At 50.5% G+C, this 18,679-nt stretch overlaps 1 protein-coding gene across 1 annotated transcript; it reads right to left on the bottom strand.

Moving 5' to 3' along the window:
* Positions 1-476: 476 nt before the first annotated feature.
* DLX3 (distal-less homeobox 3) lies at positions 477-5,762 on the bottom strand. Its single transcript, XM_011999279.1, has 3 exons — positions 5,213-5,762; positions 3,940-4,130; positions 477-2,332 (listed from the first exon to the last, which is right to left on the bottom strand). The coding sequence occupies exons 1-3, from the start codon at positions 5,535-5,537 to the stop codon at positions 1,985-1,987; spliced, it is 864 nt and encodes a 287-aa protein (XP_011854669.1). The 5' UTR covers positions 5,538-5,762; the 3' UTR covers positions 477-1,984.
* Between the last annotated feature and the right edge of the window lie 12,917 nt (positions 5,763-18,679).

Raw genomic sequence — 18,679 nt, 5'->3', positions numbered from 1 at the left:
GTCACTCCCAGCTGAGGGAGCAGTGGTGTCCCCCTGACTGAGGCCCCACCCTCACCCCAAGCTGAAAGGGACAGACAGGAGGGTGAGGGGCCAGGAGTGCCTGGGCGTGGAGGCAGGGGGTTACACACATGTGCAAGCATGTCTGCATGTGATCTCCAGATCAAAGAGCAGCCCTGAGGTGACCCGGCGGCGGTGCAGAGGGAGCTGTCTGATTCTGAGCACCCAGCTGCCAAGCAGAGGAGTCAGGGAAGCTGCTGCTGGGAGCCTCCCCAAAGACCTGCCCAGATGGGGGACAGCCATGGTTTTAGGAGCACCTGCCACCAGGGGCCAGGCCCAGCCCAGCACCTTAGCAGTGGTTTCCTGGGAGCCCCGTCTCCCTCAGAGCTCAGAAGTGCCTCCCCACTGGACACCTTCCCCAACTCTCAGAGCCTCCCCACAAGAGCTGCCAACAGCCTCCAGTTCAAAGAGCTCAGTGGTTATTTTCGTCTTTTTTATTAACATTATATATAAAGATGAGTCCAGTAAGAAAGCAGAAATGAGAAGGCTGGGAGGGGGTGGGAGCTGGCTTTGCTTCTCCCTGCCCCCGCCCGGTGGGACTCTTGGAGACCTACCATGTCTCTCTTGGCCCCTGCACCTCCCACAAAACCCAAATCCAGCCGGAGCCCACATCTCTCAGCTTGAAACACACAGGGAGATCCGTCCAGGAGGAACATGGCCACATAAATAGGAAACCGCAGCAGGGAGGAGGCTGCTTCTCTCTGTTGCTCTTAAAAAAAAATACTTACTATATATTTATATATATAGCTACAGTCTTCTACCTCTCCTTTTTTTTTTTCGATGTTTTACTGCATCAGGGGTGGAGGAAAGTTAGCTTTGATGGGATGTCTGGGTCAGGGAGGGGCAGTGCCACCAGCCCTCCAGGCAGTTACCCCTTACTCCTAAAGGCACAAGTTCTAACTCTCCCCTCCTCTCCCATGCACCTCACCCGACATTCTCCAGCTCGGAGCAATCTGTTTCCAAGGCCACCGGAAAGGAGGTGTTTGGGGGTTTGTCTTCCCTGGTATGTCTCTTTGGAGATTTGGGGTTTGGCACCAAAACTGCCAACTTACTGGAGGAGTAGAGGAGGTGAGGTGGGGGCAGGGACAGAACAGAGGCACCTTTGCAAGGGGAGACTTGGCCCTATCTGTGAACAATGCCCTTTGTTTTCCTATTTTTCAACAGCTTTTAAAACCAAAGTTGTGCAAAGTCCTGGACGTGGAAGAAATAAGTCCTTAGGAAAAACATTTGAGACCCAGCCCTCCTCTCAGAACGGAGGAGAGGGGAGAGAGATGGCTCCTTTAGTTCTTTCCTCTAAAGCCACAAATAGTAAAAGATTCCCTCACTTAGGGGGTTTTCTTTGGTTTCACCCTCAAATCTTAAATGAGGGCTAGAAGTGCAGGGCGGGGACCAGTTCAGGTCCCCACCCGGAGTCCTCGTCATGATGTCCACTGTCTTTTCGGCAGAGGGGCCGCTCAAGCAGGGGGAGACCACCAGTGGCTCAGGAGGAACTAGGCCTGGCAAGTTATAAGATCCACAGTGCCAGGTGCCCCAGCACAGGCGGGACCCGCCTCCACACTCTCCCCCATCCCAAGGTCTCCAGTCTGGGAACAGGCACTAAGTTTAAGAAGCTGGAAAATGATGAGCCATTTAACGCCAATCCAGGCTCCTGGAGCAGGTAGGGGAACGGCTGTCCCCACTGGGGTGGAATGCCCCCACATCTGGAGGGGCACCCCAGTGTCTAGGCAGAGGGAGAGAGGTTCAGGGGGCATCCTTGGTCCATGCAAATGTCATCTGGAAGCGCTTGGGTCCCTGGAGGAAGGGGCAAGGGAGGGGGAAAGGGAGTTCCTTTTCCCTGTGCTCCTTGATGATTCCTGAGTGGCTAGGACGGAGGCGCCTTCTGCCTGGTCCTGGGGTCCTTTGTCAGGGGTGCAGGTCAGGTGGGTGCTCAGTACACAGCCCCAGGGTTGGGCGGGGGCCCGGGGGAGGCATGGTGCAGGGTGGCTGGCTGAGGCGGCTGCTGCTGTAAGTGGGGTCCACTCAGGTTCTGTGCGTGGTACCAGGAGTTGGTGGGGTCGTCCAGGTAGCTGGGGGAGGCACTGTATGGGAGCGGTGGGGGCAGCTGACTGCGGGCAGGGGCCGGAGTCGAGTGGGAGGAGGTGTCCCAGAGGGCGGGTGATGGTGGTGAGTTGCAGGCCATGGAATCACTGTTATTGGGACTGTGCTCCAGCGGCACCTCCCCATTCTTGTAGAGTTTCTTGAACTTGGAACGGCGGTTCTGGAACCAGATTTTCACCTGGGCCAGAGAAGAAAGGGGTAGCTAGTTAGCCTCTCAGAATGCTAAAACAAAACACCCTAGGAAGAACCCAGCCAAGAAAAAGCAAGGCCAGAACCCAGTTTCACGTAAGAATCAGGCAAAAAACAGGCCTCCTGACTCCCAGGACACCGATCGTTTCTTCCATCTAGGGTAGAATGGTGGCTAGCAACATTCAGCTGCCTGGGTCCAAATTCTGCTCTGTCGCTTATTAAGCGTGACCTTGGGCAAGTTACTTAACCTCTCTGGTTCTTGCCTTCCTCTTGTCTGCAAAATGGGGATGAGAACAGCACTATTACCTGCCTCATAGGGTCACTCTGAGGCTCAAATAAGGTACAACGTATAAAAATCTTAGAGCAGCCTGGTATATAGTAAGCACTCAATAAAAAGCCGTTGAGGTGGGAGATGGGCGGTTTGTAGCATTTCATTCACATTAGACACCCATAAGCAGAAGTGCACAGATACACAGAGACAAACACACCCACATACACATCTCCATACCCAGCCACGTTCCCACTCACAGCCTCACACACAGACACCAGATGATAAAAATACACGCAGACACAGATACACCCAGATAAGCACCCCACAACATGAGCACCCACATTCACACACTCAGGTGTGGAGAAGTCCTCCTGGGCTCAGGTTAGATAATGGGGGTGACCTGGGGACTCAGGAGCAGGTGAGCCATGATTCCCCAAATTTCCCCTGGGGTATCTCCCCCTCCCCCTGCCACTCCCCACCCCATGACTGGTACAAACAATGAATCAGCTCCTCACCAGGTGACCCAGATTCCCGGCGGATGGGGCCCCACGCAGCCACAGCCACAGCCACAACCTAGGCCCGCCTGTCAACACCTGGCGGGAGCCAGGCATCCACTGCTCCTCCCCTGAGCAGTGACAGGCCGCTGGGGGCTTTAGGGACTGGATGAGGTGGGGGTAGGACACTCACTTTTGAGTCCCCGTCTCCTTCAGATAGGGAATTTGGCCTGAGTATTCAGGTGCTGAGCAGGAATGTAGTATTTTCACGCAAGCACATATTTCTGAACATGCATTCAGAACGCACATGCATTCAGGGCGCGCAGTCACACACATGTGCCCCCATCGTTATGCACAATGACCCTGGCAGGATCACACTCCCTATGTGAGCATCCTCCGGTGCACATAGACCCACACAGCACGTGTGCAAACACACACTCGCCTATACATGCACACAGACAGTTTGCACACATGCCTAGCCTGAAGGGAAAACACGATGGGGACTGCTACTCAGTGAGCAGCGCTGCTGGGGGACTTGGGAGCTGGAGGTTCTGCAGTAGGGGAAGGAGAGCACCTCTCTCTGGGACAGACATACACAGTTGCACGGGTTCACAACTATTCTCACTTGTACACGTGCTAACGCAGAAACTTCCGACCGAAGTTGAACCTCGCAGGCCCCCATCCCCCAGACAAGAGTTCCAGGATCCCGCAGGATCCCGCAGGATCCCGCAGGATCCCGCAGGACCCTTAAATGGACAGCCAGGCTCGGCAGCGCCCGGGGAACTACGGGATCCCGCGCGCCCCCACGGCCCTGGGCAGCCAAACACCAACCTGTGTCTGCGTGAGGCCCAGCTGCGCGGCCAGCTCGGCGCGCTCGGGCAGCGCCAGGTACTGGGCCTTCTGGAAGCGGCGCTGCAGGGCGGCCAGCTGGTAGCTGGAGTAGATCGTACGCGGCTTTCGGACCTTCTTGGGCTTCCCATTCACCATGCGCACCTCTGCTTCCGGCTCCTCCTTCACCGACACTGCGGGGAACGCACCGGGCGGGAAAGGGGGCGGCTCAGCCTCTGCCTGCGACTCCAGCGACCCTCCAGGGCCCGGCGGGACGCCCCTCCCTTCCGCCCACCTACTCGCCGCGGGATTCCCGGCCGCCCGCTCCGCCGCCCGCGGCCCTGGAAGGAGCCGAGGCCACACAGCCGGACCCGGCCACGGCCCACGACGCGGCGCTCCCAGTTCCGCGCCCGGCCTCCGGAGCACTGTCCCCGGCGCCAGCCGCCGCCTGCGCGAGGACCGCCGCGGCTTCGCTCACGACGCCTTCCCGGCTCGCCTCCCAGCCTCGGGGCTCCTCGCCGACCGGCTGCTGGCTGCCTCCTTCCCAGCCCCATCTCGTCGTTGCTTGTTTCTCTCGCTCCTTCCCGCCCACCCCCGCCCTTTAAAAAACTTTTCATTTTTGAATCGCTTTAGGTTTTCAGAAAAGTCGCAAGGATAGTGCAGACTTTCTTTCTTTCCCTGTCCCCCTTCCTCTCCCCTTCCTTCTCTCCTTCCTTTCTTGTTTCTTCTGTCCTTTCTCTCACTGTCTTTCCACACTTCTCTCTTGCTGCCTCACTTTTCCCTTTTTCAGCTTCTCTGCCTCTCAGTTGCTGCTTCCCTCCGCTTTCCCACAACTTCCGTGGGTCCCTCTCATTGCCCCCTCAAGTCTTCTAGTCTCCCCATCCCTTATCCAAAGGAGAGCCCCTAGAGTTTCCAGCCCCCGCCGCCTACCCCCAAGCCCTCTGCTACCTGATCGAGAATCGCCTGCTGAAATGCCCACGAAATCACCTCGATTCGGAGATTTCCTGACAACCCACAGCCCTCCCCTTCCTCTCTCAGCTCACCCCGCTCCTCATCCGGGACCGCGGCGCACCGCGCACATCGCGCCCCAAATGCTCGCAGACCCGGGGCTGGAAGGTCGCCTGGTCCCTCTGAGGGTCATCTACGCCAACTTCTCTAACTCCAGGCGGTACTTTTCTTAGAAGTTTTCCTAGATTTTGGCTTCCAGTCCATGCCTTTTCCTCCCTCGGGAACCTTCCAGTGTCTCCCACTGTCCTCGCGACCCCATGGCCCTCACCTGGGTCCTGGGCTGGCAGCGGCTGCTCCCTGTACGCCCCGTATTGCCGGTAGGAGGCTCCGTAGGTATATTCCGACTTGGGCGAGTAAGCACCCGTGCCTGCAAGCCCATTGAGATTGAATTGGTGGTGGTAGGTGTAGGGGTTCACCGTCTGGCCATAGGGTTGGCCCGAGTAGTAATCGTGCTGGGGAGCGCTGTAGTAGCCCAGGTCAGTGACAGAAGACTCGGGCAGGGTAGGCGAGTCCTTGGAGCCCGCATGGCAGCTAAGGGAGCTGGAGATGTCGGTGAGGATGCTGCTGAGCTTGCGATCGAAGGAGCCACTCATCCTGGCGGGCACTGCACCTCCCCAAGGCTGGCCTCCGCGGAGGACAGGAGCGGACCGGAGCGCAGGAGAGGCGGAGGAGACGAGGCAGGGGTGTGTGTCCAGAGGGCGAGGGGAGGACCCGGCCGCGTCTGGGGGAGGGGGAGGCCGAGAGGCGCTTACACCATTGCCTGCCGTCAGGCGGTCGCTGCGCGCCTCTCCTCGCGTCCCAAGCCACAGTCAAATGCTGCCAGCTCCGCCCGGCCAGCCGGTTATAGACTCAATAGTGGAGTCGCCGAGGGAGGCTCCTACTCGCTGATTGGCTGCAAGTCTTGCCTTCCAGGCAAAACACGCTCTTGCTCTCTCGCTCCTGTGCTCTCCTCTCTCTCTCTCTCTCTCTCCCTCCCTCCCTCCCCCCCTTTTCCTTCTCTCCTCCCTCCTCTCTCTTCTCTTTCCCCCAGTCTTTGTTTTTACTCAAAACACACACACACACACACACACACACACACACACACACACACACACACACACACACACACACACACCCCCTCCTTGCTACTCTTGTAGCTCTAGCCCAGATAAGTTCTCTGAAGGAGGGGCGTGGAGGTGGAGGGGAAGGGTTGCTCTGCGGAGCCCCCAGGATCTGTCAGCCTGTTTCTCTGGCTGGGGGATGAGAGATGTGCTTAGGTGAGGTGGGGAAGGAGGGGAGTTTGCCTATTGAGTGTTTGTAGGAGATGGTCTAAGGTGGAGTATGGTTGTGTGTGTGTGCACGCGTGTGCACGCACTGTGCAAATGACAGGCACACAAATGTACCCAAAGTGGTGAGGACTCAGGGCCCCTGAAAATGGTTTCTCTTCAAATCAGAAGAAAAGGAAAACACCTTTTAGGTAGAAGAGAATGTTTGAATATACGATATTAATACATTATCTTAATAGCAATGCAGTCATTGCTATTATATTATTGTATTACATAATTCCAAAAATGTAATTTGAAAAATTTTCTTTTTATGGAGGAAGGTGCCCACCAGGCAAAAGTGCCTTGAGCCTATGAAAGATGTAATTTAGCCCTAGGAGGATCGTATTGGAGAAGGGGAAGCAGGCCTGTGTGGATTTAGGGGTTGATGGGAATGTGCAGCCTGTCCGGTGATACCAGAACTATCTCCAAAGCTATGTGTGTGCAGTTTTACAGATGGCCCGGTCTTGCTGAAGGGAGTGAGGGACCTGGGGTCCCCACGAGGTTGGGTGGACACAGGCTGTCTCCGTGACTGTGTGCTTCAATAAGTCTGAGGGCAGATTCTGTGTATCATGGGACAGCACTGGGGACTGGGGACACTTTTGGGGATCGGGTGCATGGGACGAGTGTACCTGGGGTGTGTGATGTGAGGATTTCATGTGTTCCACAGTATCCACAGATGTACATGCCTGCAGGAGTGTGTGTGTGTGTGTGGTGCAGGCAGCGTGAGTGGAGGGCCATCCTAGTGTGAATGTGTGGTTTAGGCAGATGTGTCTAGACCTCTCAGTACCGTCCTCATCCCCAGTAGCTGGGAGCTGTACTGCTCCACTGAACTCCTCCCCCACCAGAAAAGCCCTGAAGAATGGCTCCCCTCCATGGGGACCCCCAGGTTTTAGTCCTGTCTAGCCCACAAGACTGGGCCCCCTAGGTCATGCTAGCTGTTCCCAACGTCTAGCTCATTCCTCCCTCCCACACCCCATTTTGCTCCTCGCCTTTCTCTGGGGGAGATAATCCAAATCTCAGTTCCCAGCCTGCTCCGCTCGCTACCCCCCACCCCGTGTCCACGCACCCTGCCTCCCCGGGCGAACGCAGTGCTAGCGCGCCACCTCGTGGTTTCTGTGAGCTCTGCAGCTCCCCAGCCCTGCGCCTGGCCGAGCCCCGGGGAGGGGTCTCCTCCGAAGACCCTGCCCGGCAGAGCAGTGTACAGGGGGCTGTATGCCCCTTTCCAAAGTCAGACTCGCGCAGCAGGCTTCCGGCGGTCCAAAGGGCTTTGAGAGTTGCAGTTGGCAGAAACAGAGGGCACGGTCCGCGGGCTGAGGGGCAGGGGTGGGTGCCCGCCTGGTCTGGGCCACTCCCGGAGGCCGCCGCGTGGGAAAGGTGGGGGCGGGGGCGGGGGCAGGCCAGGGGAGCGCTATCTGTCTGTCTATCTCCGCGTCCCCCCAGCGCCCAGCGCCCGCCGCTCTGAGCCCGTGGCGGGGCGAGTTGCCACCCGCTCCGGGTGCCCTCTGTTCTGCTGCCAAGAGGGTGCCAAGAAAGCCTGCGGCGTTGGGGGCAGGAAGGGCACTGGGCGGGCCGGCTCCCTCCCAGGATGGGAGCGGGGGTGGCATTGAGGGCCTGCTTTGGAGCTCCCCCCGCCCCGCCCCGCCCCACAAACTGTGCCCTCTGTTTTCGCTCACTGCAGCTCCCCTAGAGAACAGACAGCATGGGGTGAGCCCTTCTCAGGGGTTCATCCGCTCGTTCATTCATCAACCGAGATGGAGAAGTGGCAGGCGACTTAGAGCTGGGAGTCTACCTCCCTCCCTCCCTCCCCAGGCCCTCACAGAAGCCCTGGCTCCTGAGTCAAGAGAATGAGCCCTAGGCTGAATTCTGGAATCCTGGAATCTTGAAAGGGCAGTGGTGGTGGATTATACTAGGATAATTTCTAAGCTCCACTCTGCTCTGAAATTCGAAGAGCTCTCGAAATGGTTCATAGTTCACAGAAACTGCAACAGTAGGAACTTAAATAAGCAATTAAACAACTGTTTGCTAATGTGAGGTTAGCACATCTTCCCCCTACCCCCATTGCATGACATACTCAAAGATGCCAGAGTGGGCCCATCCACTTCACCACTACCTTCCAGATACCCAGGACCCATTGTTAAACGAATAAATGAGGCTTCCTAATGCTGAAGAGGGGCTGAATCATCTTAGCACTGCTCCCGTGGACCCCTGGCTGAGGCTCAGGCATGCTGGGCAGAGTCAGGACAGTGGGAAGCATGGGGCAGGCACTGGGCTGCAGGGTAGGGGCAGGCCCCAAGGGTCTCGTCAGGCTGGCAGGGCTGGAGCCACCAACTGCTCGGCGGGCACCTGTTAGCTTAGGATGGCGAGGTAGCCGGAGGATGCAGTGGGACCAGAGCACCCACCCCACCTTGCCCAGGCCAACAAGACGAGCAGGTGTCAGCCTGGCCGAGTCCTGCCTCTGGTGGAGGGGTGACGTGGGGCAGCCTGTGTCAGGGGCCTCTGGGAGTATGATAGGAGGGAGAAAGGGCAGTGCTGGCCAATGCCAAGGTCACAGTCCATTGCCTACCTGTCTGTAGCACTGAGAAAAGGTACCCTGTTGAAGCAAGCTATTCCCTGGAACCCAGGCATCATGCCACCTGGGCACTGGCACAGCAGTGGGGCTCAGAGAGGGTCAGGCCTCAGGGAGGAACTTAGGGAAGGACCAGCCCTGGTGGGCTGACCCCGCTTTCTCCATTGCCTTGGGGAGTGGCGCCATCTAGTGGTGATTATGAGAAAGAGCCTGCTTAGCTCCACTGGGAAGACCCGGAAGTGGGTCACCTGCAGGGGCAGGGCCATCGTGCCCAGAAGGAATTTACTTACTTGAGGAGCCCTATTGGCACTAAATATTCACTTTTCATCACCACCTTGTGTTACTCTTTGGCTGCCACCTCTCCCTCTTCCCACCCACCTTTGAACAGCCAGTGGCTCTTTCCCTTGGTTTTCTCATTTGTAAGTAAAAAACTGGATTCTTAGATGGCCTCTGAGGTCCGTCCAAGCTCTGATGCTCCGTGATCGTAAATTCTAGGACTCTTGTCTCTCAAGGGTGAGCTCCTCGACCTTTTCACTAACTCCCTTGGAGATACACCCCAAGCTTCCAGCATTTTGCAGCCTGGACTTCCTTCCAGAGTCCTTCATTCATTCAACAGATCTTTGCTGAGTCTCTGCTATGTATCTGGTCCATGCTAGGTGCTGGGGATGTAGTGATGAACAAGACAGACCAGGACCCTCTCGGTGAAGCCCACGTTCCAGCAGGGGGTGCGGACACTTAGCGACAGCTTCGCCATCATGTGATGTGTGCTGTGATGGGACACCACTTGCCGCCATGCCAGCCTCAGGGGGCCTGAACCCTTCAGGGGGCAGGAGGATATCTGAAGTGAGAAGTGAAGGATGTGTGGGACTTGGCTTGGAAAAACAGGGATGAGGGAAAGGAGACGGTTCCCGGCCCCTGGAAACTGCCACTTCCCCCTCCTTCCACCCACCTTTGTCCAACCAGTGGCGCTTTCTTTTGGGTTTCTTATATGTAAATCAAAAAGTGGATTCTTAGATGGCCTCTGCAGTCCATCCAAACTCTGATGCTCCATGATTGTAAATTCTAGGACTCTTTCCTCTCAAGGGTGAAGCATAGCATTTGTAGGGGTGGTTGGGGGGGTACCTAAAGGTGAAGCAGGGACCCAGGACTCAGAGCACTTGGAAGCCTGAAGTAGGAGAATGGGCTTTACTTAGAGGCTGCAGGGAACTGCTGGAAGATTTTAACTAGGGGAGGGTCATGATTGGGTTTTCGTTCTAGAAGGATCCCTCTGGCTGCTGTGTGGAGACGAATCAGAAATTATAAGATTGGGGGCGAGGGGCCCAGATATGAGGCTACTGCAGAAGCTCAAGCAAAGGGAATCGAGTCTGGGTTAAGGAAGAGGCAGTGCTGGCTAATGCCAGAGAGAAGAGAAGTGGGTGGAAGTGGAGAGCAGTGGGTAGATTTGAGAGCCACTGAGGAGATCAGAGGGACAGGGCTGGGGAATGGACTGGATATGAATGGCAGAGAGAAGGGAAGTGGGGGAATGACCCCTGTGCTTCTGACTGGGGTAACTGGGTGGAAAGTTGGGGCTGTTCTCTGAAATAAAGAGAACACCAGAAAGAGGAGATGCTTGATGGGGAAAAGAATGTGTCAGGTTTTTTTTTTTCCACTGGAGTCTAACATATCTGCAGAAAAGTGCACAAGTCCTAATTAAAGGGTTTGTATGAATCAAACATAGCTGTGCAACCAGCACCCAGGCTGAGCAGCAGGTTAGGAAACAATATCCAAACCTCAGAAGCTCCCTCACCCTCCCTTCCAGGTCCTACTCCCTGAGAGTAAACACTGTCTCCGCTCCTAGCACCACAGATCGGGTTTGCATGTTTTTTGCTTTTGTATAAACGGAAGTGTATAGCATATACAGTCAGCCCTCTTCCGTATCCATGGGTTCTGCATCCATGGATTCACCCTACCTTGGATCGAAATTATTCAGCAAAATAATTGCATCTGTGCTTGGACACATATAGACTTTTTTTTTCTTGTCATTATTCCCTAAATAATATAGCATAACAATTACGTATATAATAGTTACATGTTATTACTTATATAATAGTTGCTAGATTATTATAAATAATCTAGAGATAATTTAAAGTCTGTGGGAATATGTGCGTAGGTTATCTGCAAATACTACTTCATTTTATGTCAGGGACTTGAGCATCCACAGATTTTGGTATCCGAGGAAGGTCTTAGAACCAATCTCCCACGGACAAGGGAGGGCTGTATTCTTTTCTGTTTGGCTTCTTTTGCTCAGCATTATATTGTGAGATTTATACATGTCATTGGCTATATTTATAGATTGTTCATTTTCATTGCTGTAATGCGGATATTTTCTCATATGAATATATCATTATTTATTTTTCTGTTCTACTGTTGATGGGCATTTGGGTAGTTTCCAGTTTGGGATTATCGTGAGCAGTGCTGCTATGAGCATTCCTGTACATGTCTTTCAGTGCCTGCATCTATGCTGTTGTTGGGTACCTGTGGGTGGAATTGTGTGCCGCCAGGCGGGCACATGTTTGGCTTTAGAAGAGGCTGCCAAGCAGTTTTCCAAAGTGGTTGTGCCACCAGCTTAATTGTGATCATGCTGAGTTTGAGTGTCTTTGAGACATCTAGGAAGAGCAGTCCTAGCCGTAGTCAGCAACATAGATCGGAAAAATCAGTAAAGAAGCAGGGATTGGAGATGTAAATTGTGAGTATTCAGCTTCTTGCGATAAGTGGAGCCATTGGCATGGGTGAGATGGTCCAGGAAAGGAAGGAGGGAACATGGGGCAAAGGTCCAGGCAGCAACTGTGAGAAAGGGGTCAGAGGGAGGTGGGAAGCAGTGCAGAGAGAGTGTACCCTGAGTTGGGTGTGGGGAGAACTGGGGGAGGGTTCAAGGAGGAGAGAGCAGTCAGCAAGGTCAAATCTTGCTGTGGATTTGTAGTCAGGGCAGGGTGAGGACTGAGACGCACCTGCTGTGCAATGTCTCAAGGAGGAGGTTGATGATATCAGAAGAGCGGGTAAGGGGAGTGGGGAGCTGGAAGTGGTTCACAGCTGGCTGAGGGGCCAGTGGGATGGGCGGCAATGAAGAGAACACGCACCAGCCACTGTGTCCTGGTGGCTGTGAAAGGAGGAGGGAGGCAGAGGGCGGTAGCTAGAGGGTATTTGGCGTATTGGGAGGGTGTGTGTGAGTGTTTGAAATGGGAGCAGCCTGTTTAGATGCCAATTGTCGCCTCCAGTAGAGAAGGGTTAATCACAAGTGCCATCCCTGAGTAGATGGGAGGCGAAGGATCTGGAACTCCTCCAAAGGGGTTGGCCTTATAGCAGATTATTATCTATTCTGTTGAGTCAAGAGAGAAGATGAACTGATAAGAGCTGGCTTTCATTGAGTACTCACTGTGTGCCAGGCACTGCTCGAAGCCATCTACATATATGAGTTCATTCACTGCTGCCGACCCTATGAGGTGGGCACTCTCATGTCCGTCTTTTGACAGAGGAGGGAACTGAGGCACAGGAAGCTAAGTAAGTGGATTTAGGATTTGAGCCCAGGCAGTCTGACTCTTAACCTCTATGGGGCAGGCATTCAGCTTGCAGGTTTAGCAGTCGGAAGGTAATCTGACGGAGCTGGGCACTGGCCATGTGGGTGGTTTTTATACTACCCTCTGTACTTTTCTATATATTTGAAACATCTCAGAGTAAAAAGAATTGTTCTTAGGAGGCCAAGAACATGGCAGAACTGCATCTTTACAAAAATAAAAATACAAAAATTAGCTGGCTGTGGTGGCTCACACCTGTAATCCCAGCACTTTGGGAGGCTGAAGTGGGAGGATTGCTTGAGCCCAGGACTTGGAGACCAGCCTGAGCAACACAGTGAGACCTCATCTCTACAAAAAAGGAAATCAAAAAGATTAGACAGAGGCAGTCCCCAGCTACTCAGGAGGCTGAGGTGGAAGGATGGCTTGAGCCCAGGAGTTTGAGGCTTGCGCCCAGGAGTTTGAGACTACAGTGAGCCATGATCACACCACTGCACTCCAGCCTAGGTGACAGAGTGAGATCCTGTCTCAAAAGAAAAAAAAAATGTGTGTGTGTGCGCACACACACACACACACACACACACAGTGGGTGAGAGAGAGAGATAGGGAGGGAAGAAATAGACTGCCTTTGTTCACAGATAACATGATATCTATTTAGAAAATTCTGGCAAGGTGCGGTGGCTCAAAGCTTGTAATCTCAGCACTTTGGGAGGCAGAGGCAAGAGAATTGCTTGAGCCCAGAAGTTCGAGACCAGCCTGGTCAACATAGTGAGACCCCATCTCTGCGAAAAGTAAAAAAATTAGCTAGGTGTGGTGGCATACAGCTGTAGTTTTAGCTACTCAGGAGGCTAAGGGAGGAGGATTAACAAAATATGTACAAGATCTATATGAGTACATAAAACTCTGATGAGACAAATAAAAATCTAAATAAATGGAGAGAGACTCATGGATTCATGTAGAGGAAGATTGTTAAAATGTCGGTCCTTTCCAAGTTGATCGATCCATTCAATGCAATCCCAACCAAAATCTCAGAAAGTTCTTTTGTGGATATTGACAGATGGATTCTAAAATGTATAGGTAAAGGCAAAAGACCCAAAATAGCCAACACAATACTGAAGAAGAAGAAAAACAAAGTCTGAGGACTGACACTGCCTGACACAATGTTGGGCCAGGCGCAGTGGCTCACGCTTGGAATCCTAGCACTTTGGGAGGCCAGAATGGGAGCTCAGGAGTTCAAGACCAGTCTGGGCAACAGGGTGAAACCCCATCTCTAACAAATTAAAATAATAAAAAAAAGGCAATGTGGTATTGGTGAAAGAATAGTGAAATAGATCAATGGAATAGAATCGGGAGCCCAGAAGTTACACAAATACAGTGAATTGATCTTTGACAAAGAAAAAAGAGCCTTTTTTTTTTTTTTTTTTCCTGAGGCGGAGCCCACGCTGGAGTGCAGTAGTGGGATCTCGGCTCACTGCAACCTCCACCTCCCGAGCTCAAGCGATTCTTCTGCCTCAGCCTCCCAAGTAGCTGGGATTGCAGTCATGCACCACCATGCCTGGCTAATTTTTGTATTTTTAGTAGAGATGGGGTTTCACCATATTGGCCAGGTTGGTCTCAAACTCCTAGCCTCAAGAGATCCACCTGCCTTAGCCTCCCAAAGTGCTGGAATTACCAGCCTGAGCCACCATGTTGAGCCTTAATTAATAATAATTATGTATCAGTATTGAGTCATCAGTTGTAACAAATGTATCACACTAATGTAGGATGTTAATAATAAGAGATACTGTGTCGGGTGAGGCAGGAGGGTAGATGGAAACTGTACTATCTGTTCAATTTATCTGTGAACCTAAAACTGTTCTAAAAAATAGTCTCTTAACTTTTAAAAAACCGAGGCAAAGAGATTTCAGAAAGATGGAACCTACCCGTTCAGTAGTGGTGTCTTGATGGGACTTTCCATGAGCCATGACATCATGCACCCAGGCTGTCCTGCCTCCTGCTTATTCCCAAGCCTGTTTCACCAGCCACACACTGAATGAATGCATCATGGAAATCCTTTCAGTAAATTTATTTTAGCTGTTTATTTATGGGACAGGGTCTCACTGTGTCACCCAGGCTGGAGTACAGTGGTGTAATCATAGCTCACTGCTGCTCGAACCTTCCAGGCTCAAGTAATCTTCCCACCTCAGCCTCCTGAGTAGCTGGGACTACAGGCACGCACCACCACACCCGGCTAATTTGTGTGTGTGCGCGCGTGTGTGTGTGTGTGTGTGTGTGTGTGTGTGTCTAGAGACAGGGTCCTGCTATGTTGCCCAGGCTGGTCTTGTGCTTCTGTCCTCAAGCAATCTTTCTGCCTTGGCCTCCCGAAGTGCCAGTATTATAGAGGTGAACCACTGGGCCCAGCCCCCTTTGGCTTTTTAAAAGGCACTTGGTAAAGTTAAATATCTGTACATTGAGACTTAATTAACTAATTTTTGAGACTAGCAAAGTAGGAATGGAGGGAATTTGGTGAAATGGTAGAAGCACTTACCAAACACCCACAGAAACACTAAGCTTAATGGGGAAATTTTACATGTGGGCTCTTTAAGATTGAGGAAGAGAAAAGTATCACTATCTCTGCTGCCATTTAACAGTATTAGAACTCATAGATAGGCAAAACTACAAGATAAATAAAAACATAAGTGTATAATTTGAAAGGGAAGAGATAAAACCATCATTATTTGTAGATAAATATAATAATCTTCCAAGAAAACCCAATATAATCAACAACAGATTAGAATTCATAAGAGAGTTCAACAAGATTGCCATATACTTTAAAAAAAATTTTTTTTTTTTAGAGAGAAGGTATCTTTTAGGCTGGTCTCAAACTCCTGGCCTCAAGGGATCCTCCCACCTTGACCTCCAAAAGCACTGAAATTACAGGCATGTACCACTGTGCCTGCCCTCAATATGCAAATTTCTGGCCAGGCCCAGTGGCACAGGCCTCTAATCCCGGCACTTTAAGAGGCCAAGGAGGGCAGGTCATCTGAGGTCAGGAGTTCGAGATCAGCCTGGCCAATGTGGTGAAACCCCGTCTCTACTATAAATACAAAAATTAGACAGGTGTGGTGGCGGGCACCTGTAATCCAACCTACTCGGGAGGCTGAGGCTTGAACCTGGGAGGCAGAGGTTGCAGTGAGCTGAGATCACGCCACTGCACTCCAGCCTGGGTGACAAGAGTGAACATCCATCTCAAAATAATAATAATAATAATAATAATAATAATAATAATAATAATAATAATAATAATAAAGTGCTGAAAGTAAAAATAAAAACAATTCTCAAAAATGAAGGAGAAATAAAGATGATGTAATTAATAACCATCAGACTTGCACTACAAGAAATGCTGAAAGTTTTTCAGGCAGAAGGAAAATGATAGTAAAAAAGAAACTGGCATCTACACAAAGATGAGTACCAGAAATAATAAATGTGCGGGCAAATAAAAGACATATTTTCTTATTTTAGATTCTCTTTAAAATATAATTGGAGCGCTAGTGGGCTGGGCTGGCCAGGGTTGGGGGAGAGGGCTGAGGCTAAGGCTTCACGCTGAACAGACTTGGTAGCCCTCCTGGCCCCTATCTTGGGGTGGAGAGACCCCAACCCCAGGGAACTCCCGCAGTGCCTGCGGTTCACTCAGCTGATGTTTATTGAATGTCTATGAGGCCAGGCCCTGGGGACATATAAAGAACACAAGAAGAGGCCGGGCGCAGTGGCTCACGCCTGTAATCCCAGCACTTTGGGAGGCCGAGGCGGGCAGATCACAAGGTCAGGAGTTCGAAACGAGCCTGACCAACATAGTGAAACCCCGTCTCAACTAAAAAAATACAAAAAAATTAGCCAGGCGTGGTGGTGCATGCCTGTAATCCCAGCTACTCAGGAGGCTGAGGCAGGAGAATCGCTTGAACCTGGAAGGCAGAGGTTGCAGTGAGCCGAGATCATGCCATTACACTCCAGCCTGGGCATTAAGAGTTAAACTACATCTAAAAACAAACAAACAAACAAACAAAACAAGAAGAAATAGAAAACCTAAATAACTCTATGTCTCACATTAAATTTGTAATTTAAAACTTTCCCATAAAGGAAAATCTAGGCATAAGTGGCTCCACTGGTGAATTTTATCAAACATTCAAAGAAGTGGTTCCAAATTTATCTGCTGTTTTGGAAAATAGAAGGGGCTGAAACCTTTCCAGCTAATTTAATGCAAGCATGACCTTGATACCAAAACCAGACAAATACATTACAAGAAATGAAAGCTCCAAACCAACGTCTTCATGAACACAGATGCAAAGTCCTTAGCAATAGCCAGGTATGGTGGCATGCCTATAGTCCCAGCTACCCAGGAGCCTGTGGTGGGACGATCCTTTGAGCCTGGGAGTTCAAATCCAGCTTAGGCAACATAGCAAGACCCTAGCTCTAAAAATTAAAAACAATAAAAATAACAAATAAATAAATAATTAGCAAAACATTAGCAAATTGAATCCAGAAATATACAAAAAGTAATGCAGCAATATAGAAAAAAGATGGCACACCATTACCATTACATTCCCAGGAATGTAAGATTGATTTTGGCCGGGCATGGTGGCTCATACCTATAACCCCAGCACTTTGGGAGGCCAAGGCAGGTGGATCACCTGTGGTCAGAAGTTCGAGACCAGCCTGACCAGCATGGTAAACCCCATCTCTACTAAAAATACAAAAAAATTAGCCAGGCATGGTGATGGGCGCCTATAATCACAGCTACTCGGGTGGCTGAGGCAGCAGGATTTCTTGAACCTGGGAGGTGGAGGCTGCAGTGAGCCAAGATCGTGCCATTGCACTGGGTAACAAGAGCAAGAGTCTATCTCAAAAAAAAGATTGATGTTATATTTGAACATCAATCAATATAATTCATCATATTAGCAGAATAAAGGAGAAAGTTATATGATAATCTCAATAGATGCAGGAAAAGGGTATGATGAAACTCAACACCCATTCATAATAAAAACTCTAGCAACTGGGAGCAAAAGGAAACTTTCTTAATCTGATAAGGGATATGTTTTTAAAAAGTATAGCTCACAATGTTACATAATCTGTTATGATAATATATAGAATATTATGTAATATATAATAATGTTATATGATAATATAAAACTATAGCTAGCATAATAATGGTAATTCAAAACTTTACCCTTAACATCAGGTCTGAGGCGAGAATGTTCACACTGACCATTTCTATTATGCTATGGTTCTAGCGAGTACAATAAGGCAAGAAAAAGAAAGGAAGAAGGAAAATTGTCTTTATTTACAAACATCATGATTGGCTGTGTAATCTACAAAAAATCTACTAGAACTAATAAGTGAGTGTATCAGAGTCACAGGACACTTGGTCAAATATTATATATTTCAATAGACTAGCAAAAGAAAGGAAATTGAAGATAAAAGAAAATGCTACTTAGAATAAAAACAGCATACACAAGGGGATAAGCTTAAAACATGTATAAACCTTGTCCTCTGAACAGTACAAAAAAATTTTTTTTGAGAGATTAACACCTAAATAAGTGTAGAAAGTAGGACAAATGACTCAATATTGTTCAGATGTCAGTTCCCCCAAAATTGATCTATAGAGGGACTTTGTAAAAATTATTTTGGTTTTGTAGTCAACTTTAAAAAATGATTCTAAAATCTATTTGAAAAAGTAAATATTAATAAATATCTGAGACAATCTTAACAAAGAGTAAAGAGGTAGGACTTAGCAGATATTAAGACACACCATAAGGCATGGTAACAACCATTGGTTTAAGAATAAATAGAGTAATAGCATATAATAAAGAGTTCAGTCACAGACCCAGGGTTTACGGCAAATCAGTGGGGGACAGGACAGATTGTTTAACAGATACTCAGAGAAAACAAAATTCAGGCTGGGTGTGGTGGCTCATGTCTATAATCCCACCCTTTGGGAGGCTGAGGTGGGCAGATCACTTGAGGCTAGGAGTTCAAGATCAGCCTGGCCAACATGGTGAAACCCCATCTCTACTAAAAATACAAAAATTAGCCATATGTGGTGGCACACATCTGTAATCCCAGCTACTTGGGTGGCTGAGGCAAGAGAATTGCTTGAACCCAGGAGGTGGAGGTTGCAGTGAGCTGAGATCACACCACTGCACTCCAGCCTGGGCAACAGAGCAAGACTCTGTCTCAAAAATAAAAACAAGAAGAAAGAAGAAGAAGAAGGAGGAGGAGGAGGAGGGAGAAGAAGAAGAAGAAGAGGAAGAAGAAGAAGAAGAGGAAGAAGAAGAAGAAGA

The sequence above is a fragment of the Mandrillus leucophaeus genome, unplaced genomic scaffold (assembly GCF_000951045.1).
Source record: "Mandrillus leucophaeus isolate KB7577 unplaced genomic scaffold, Mleu.le_1.0 Scaffold59, whole genome shotgun sequence".
NCBI lineage: Eukaryota > Metazoa > Chordata > Mammalia > Primates > Cercopithecidae > Mandrillus > Mandrillus leucophaeus.
This window is presented reverse-complemented; position numbering and strand designations above follow the sequence as displayed.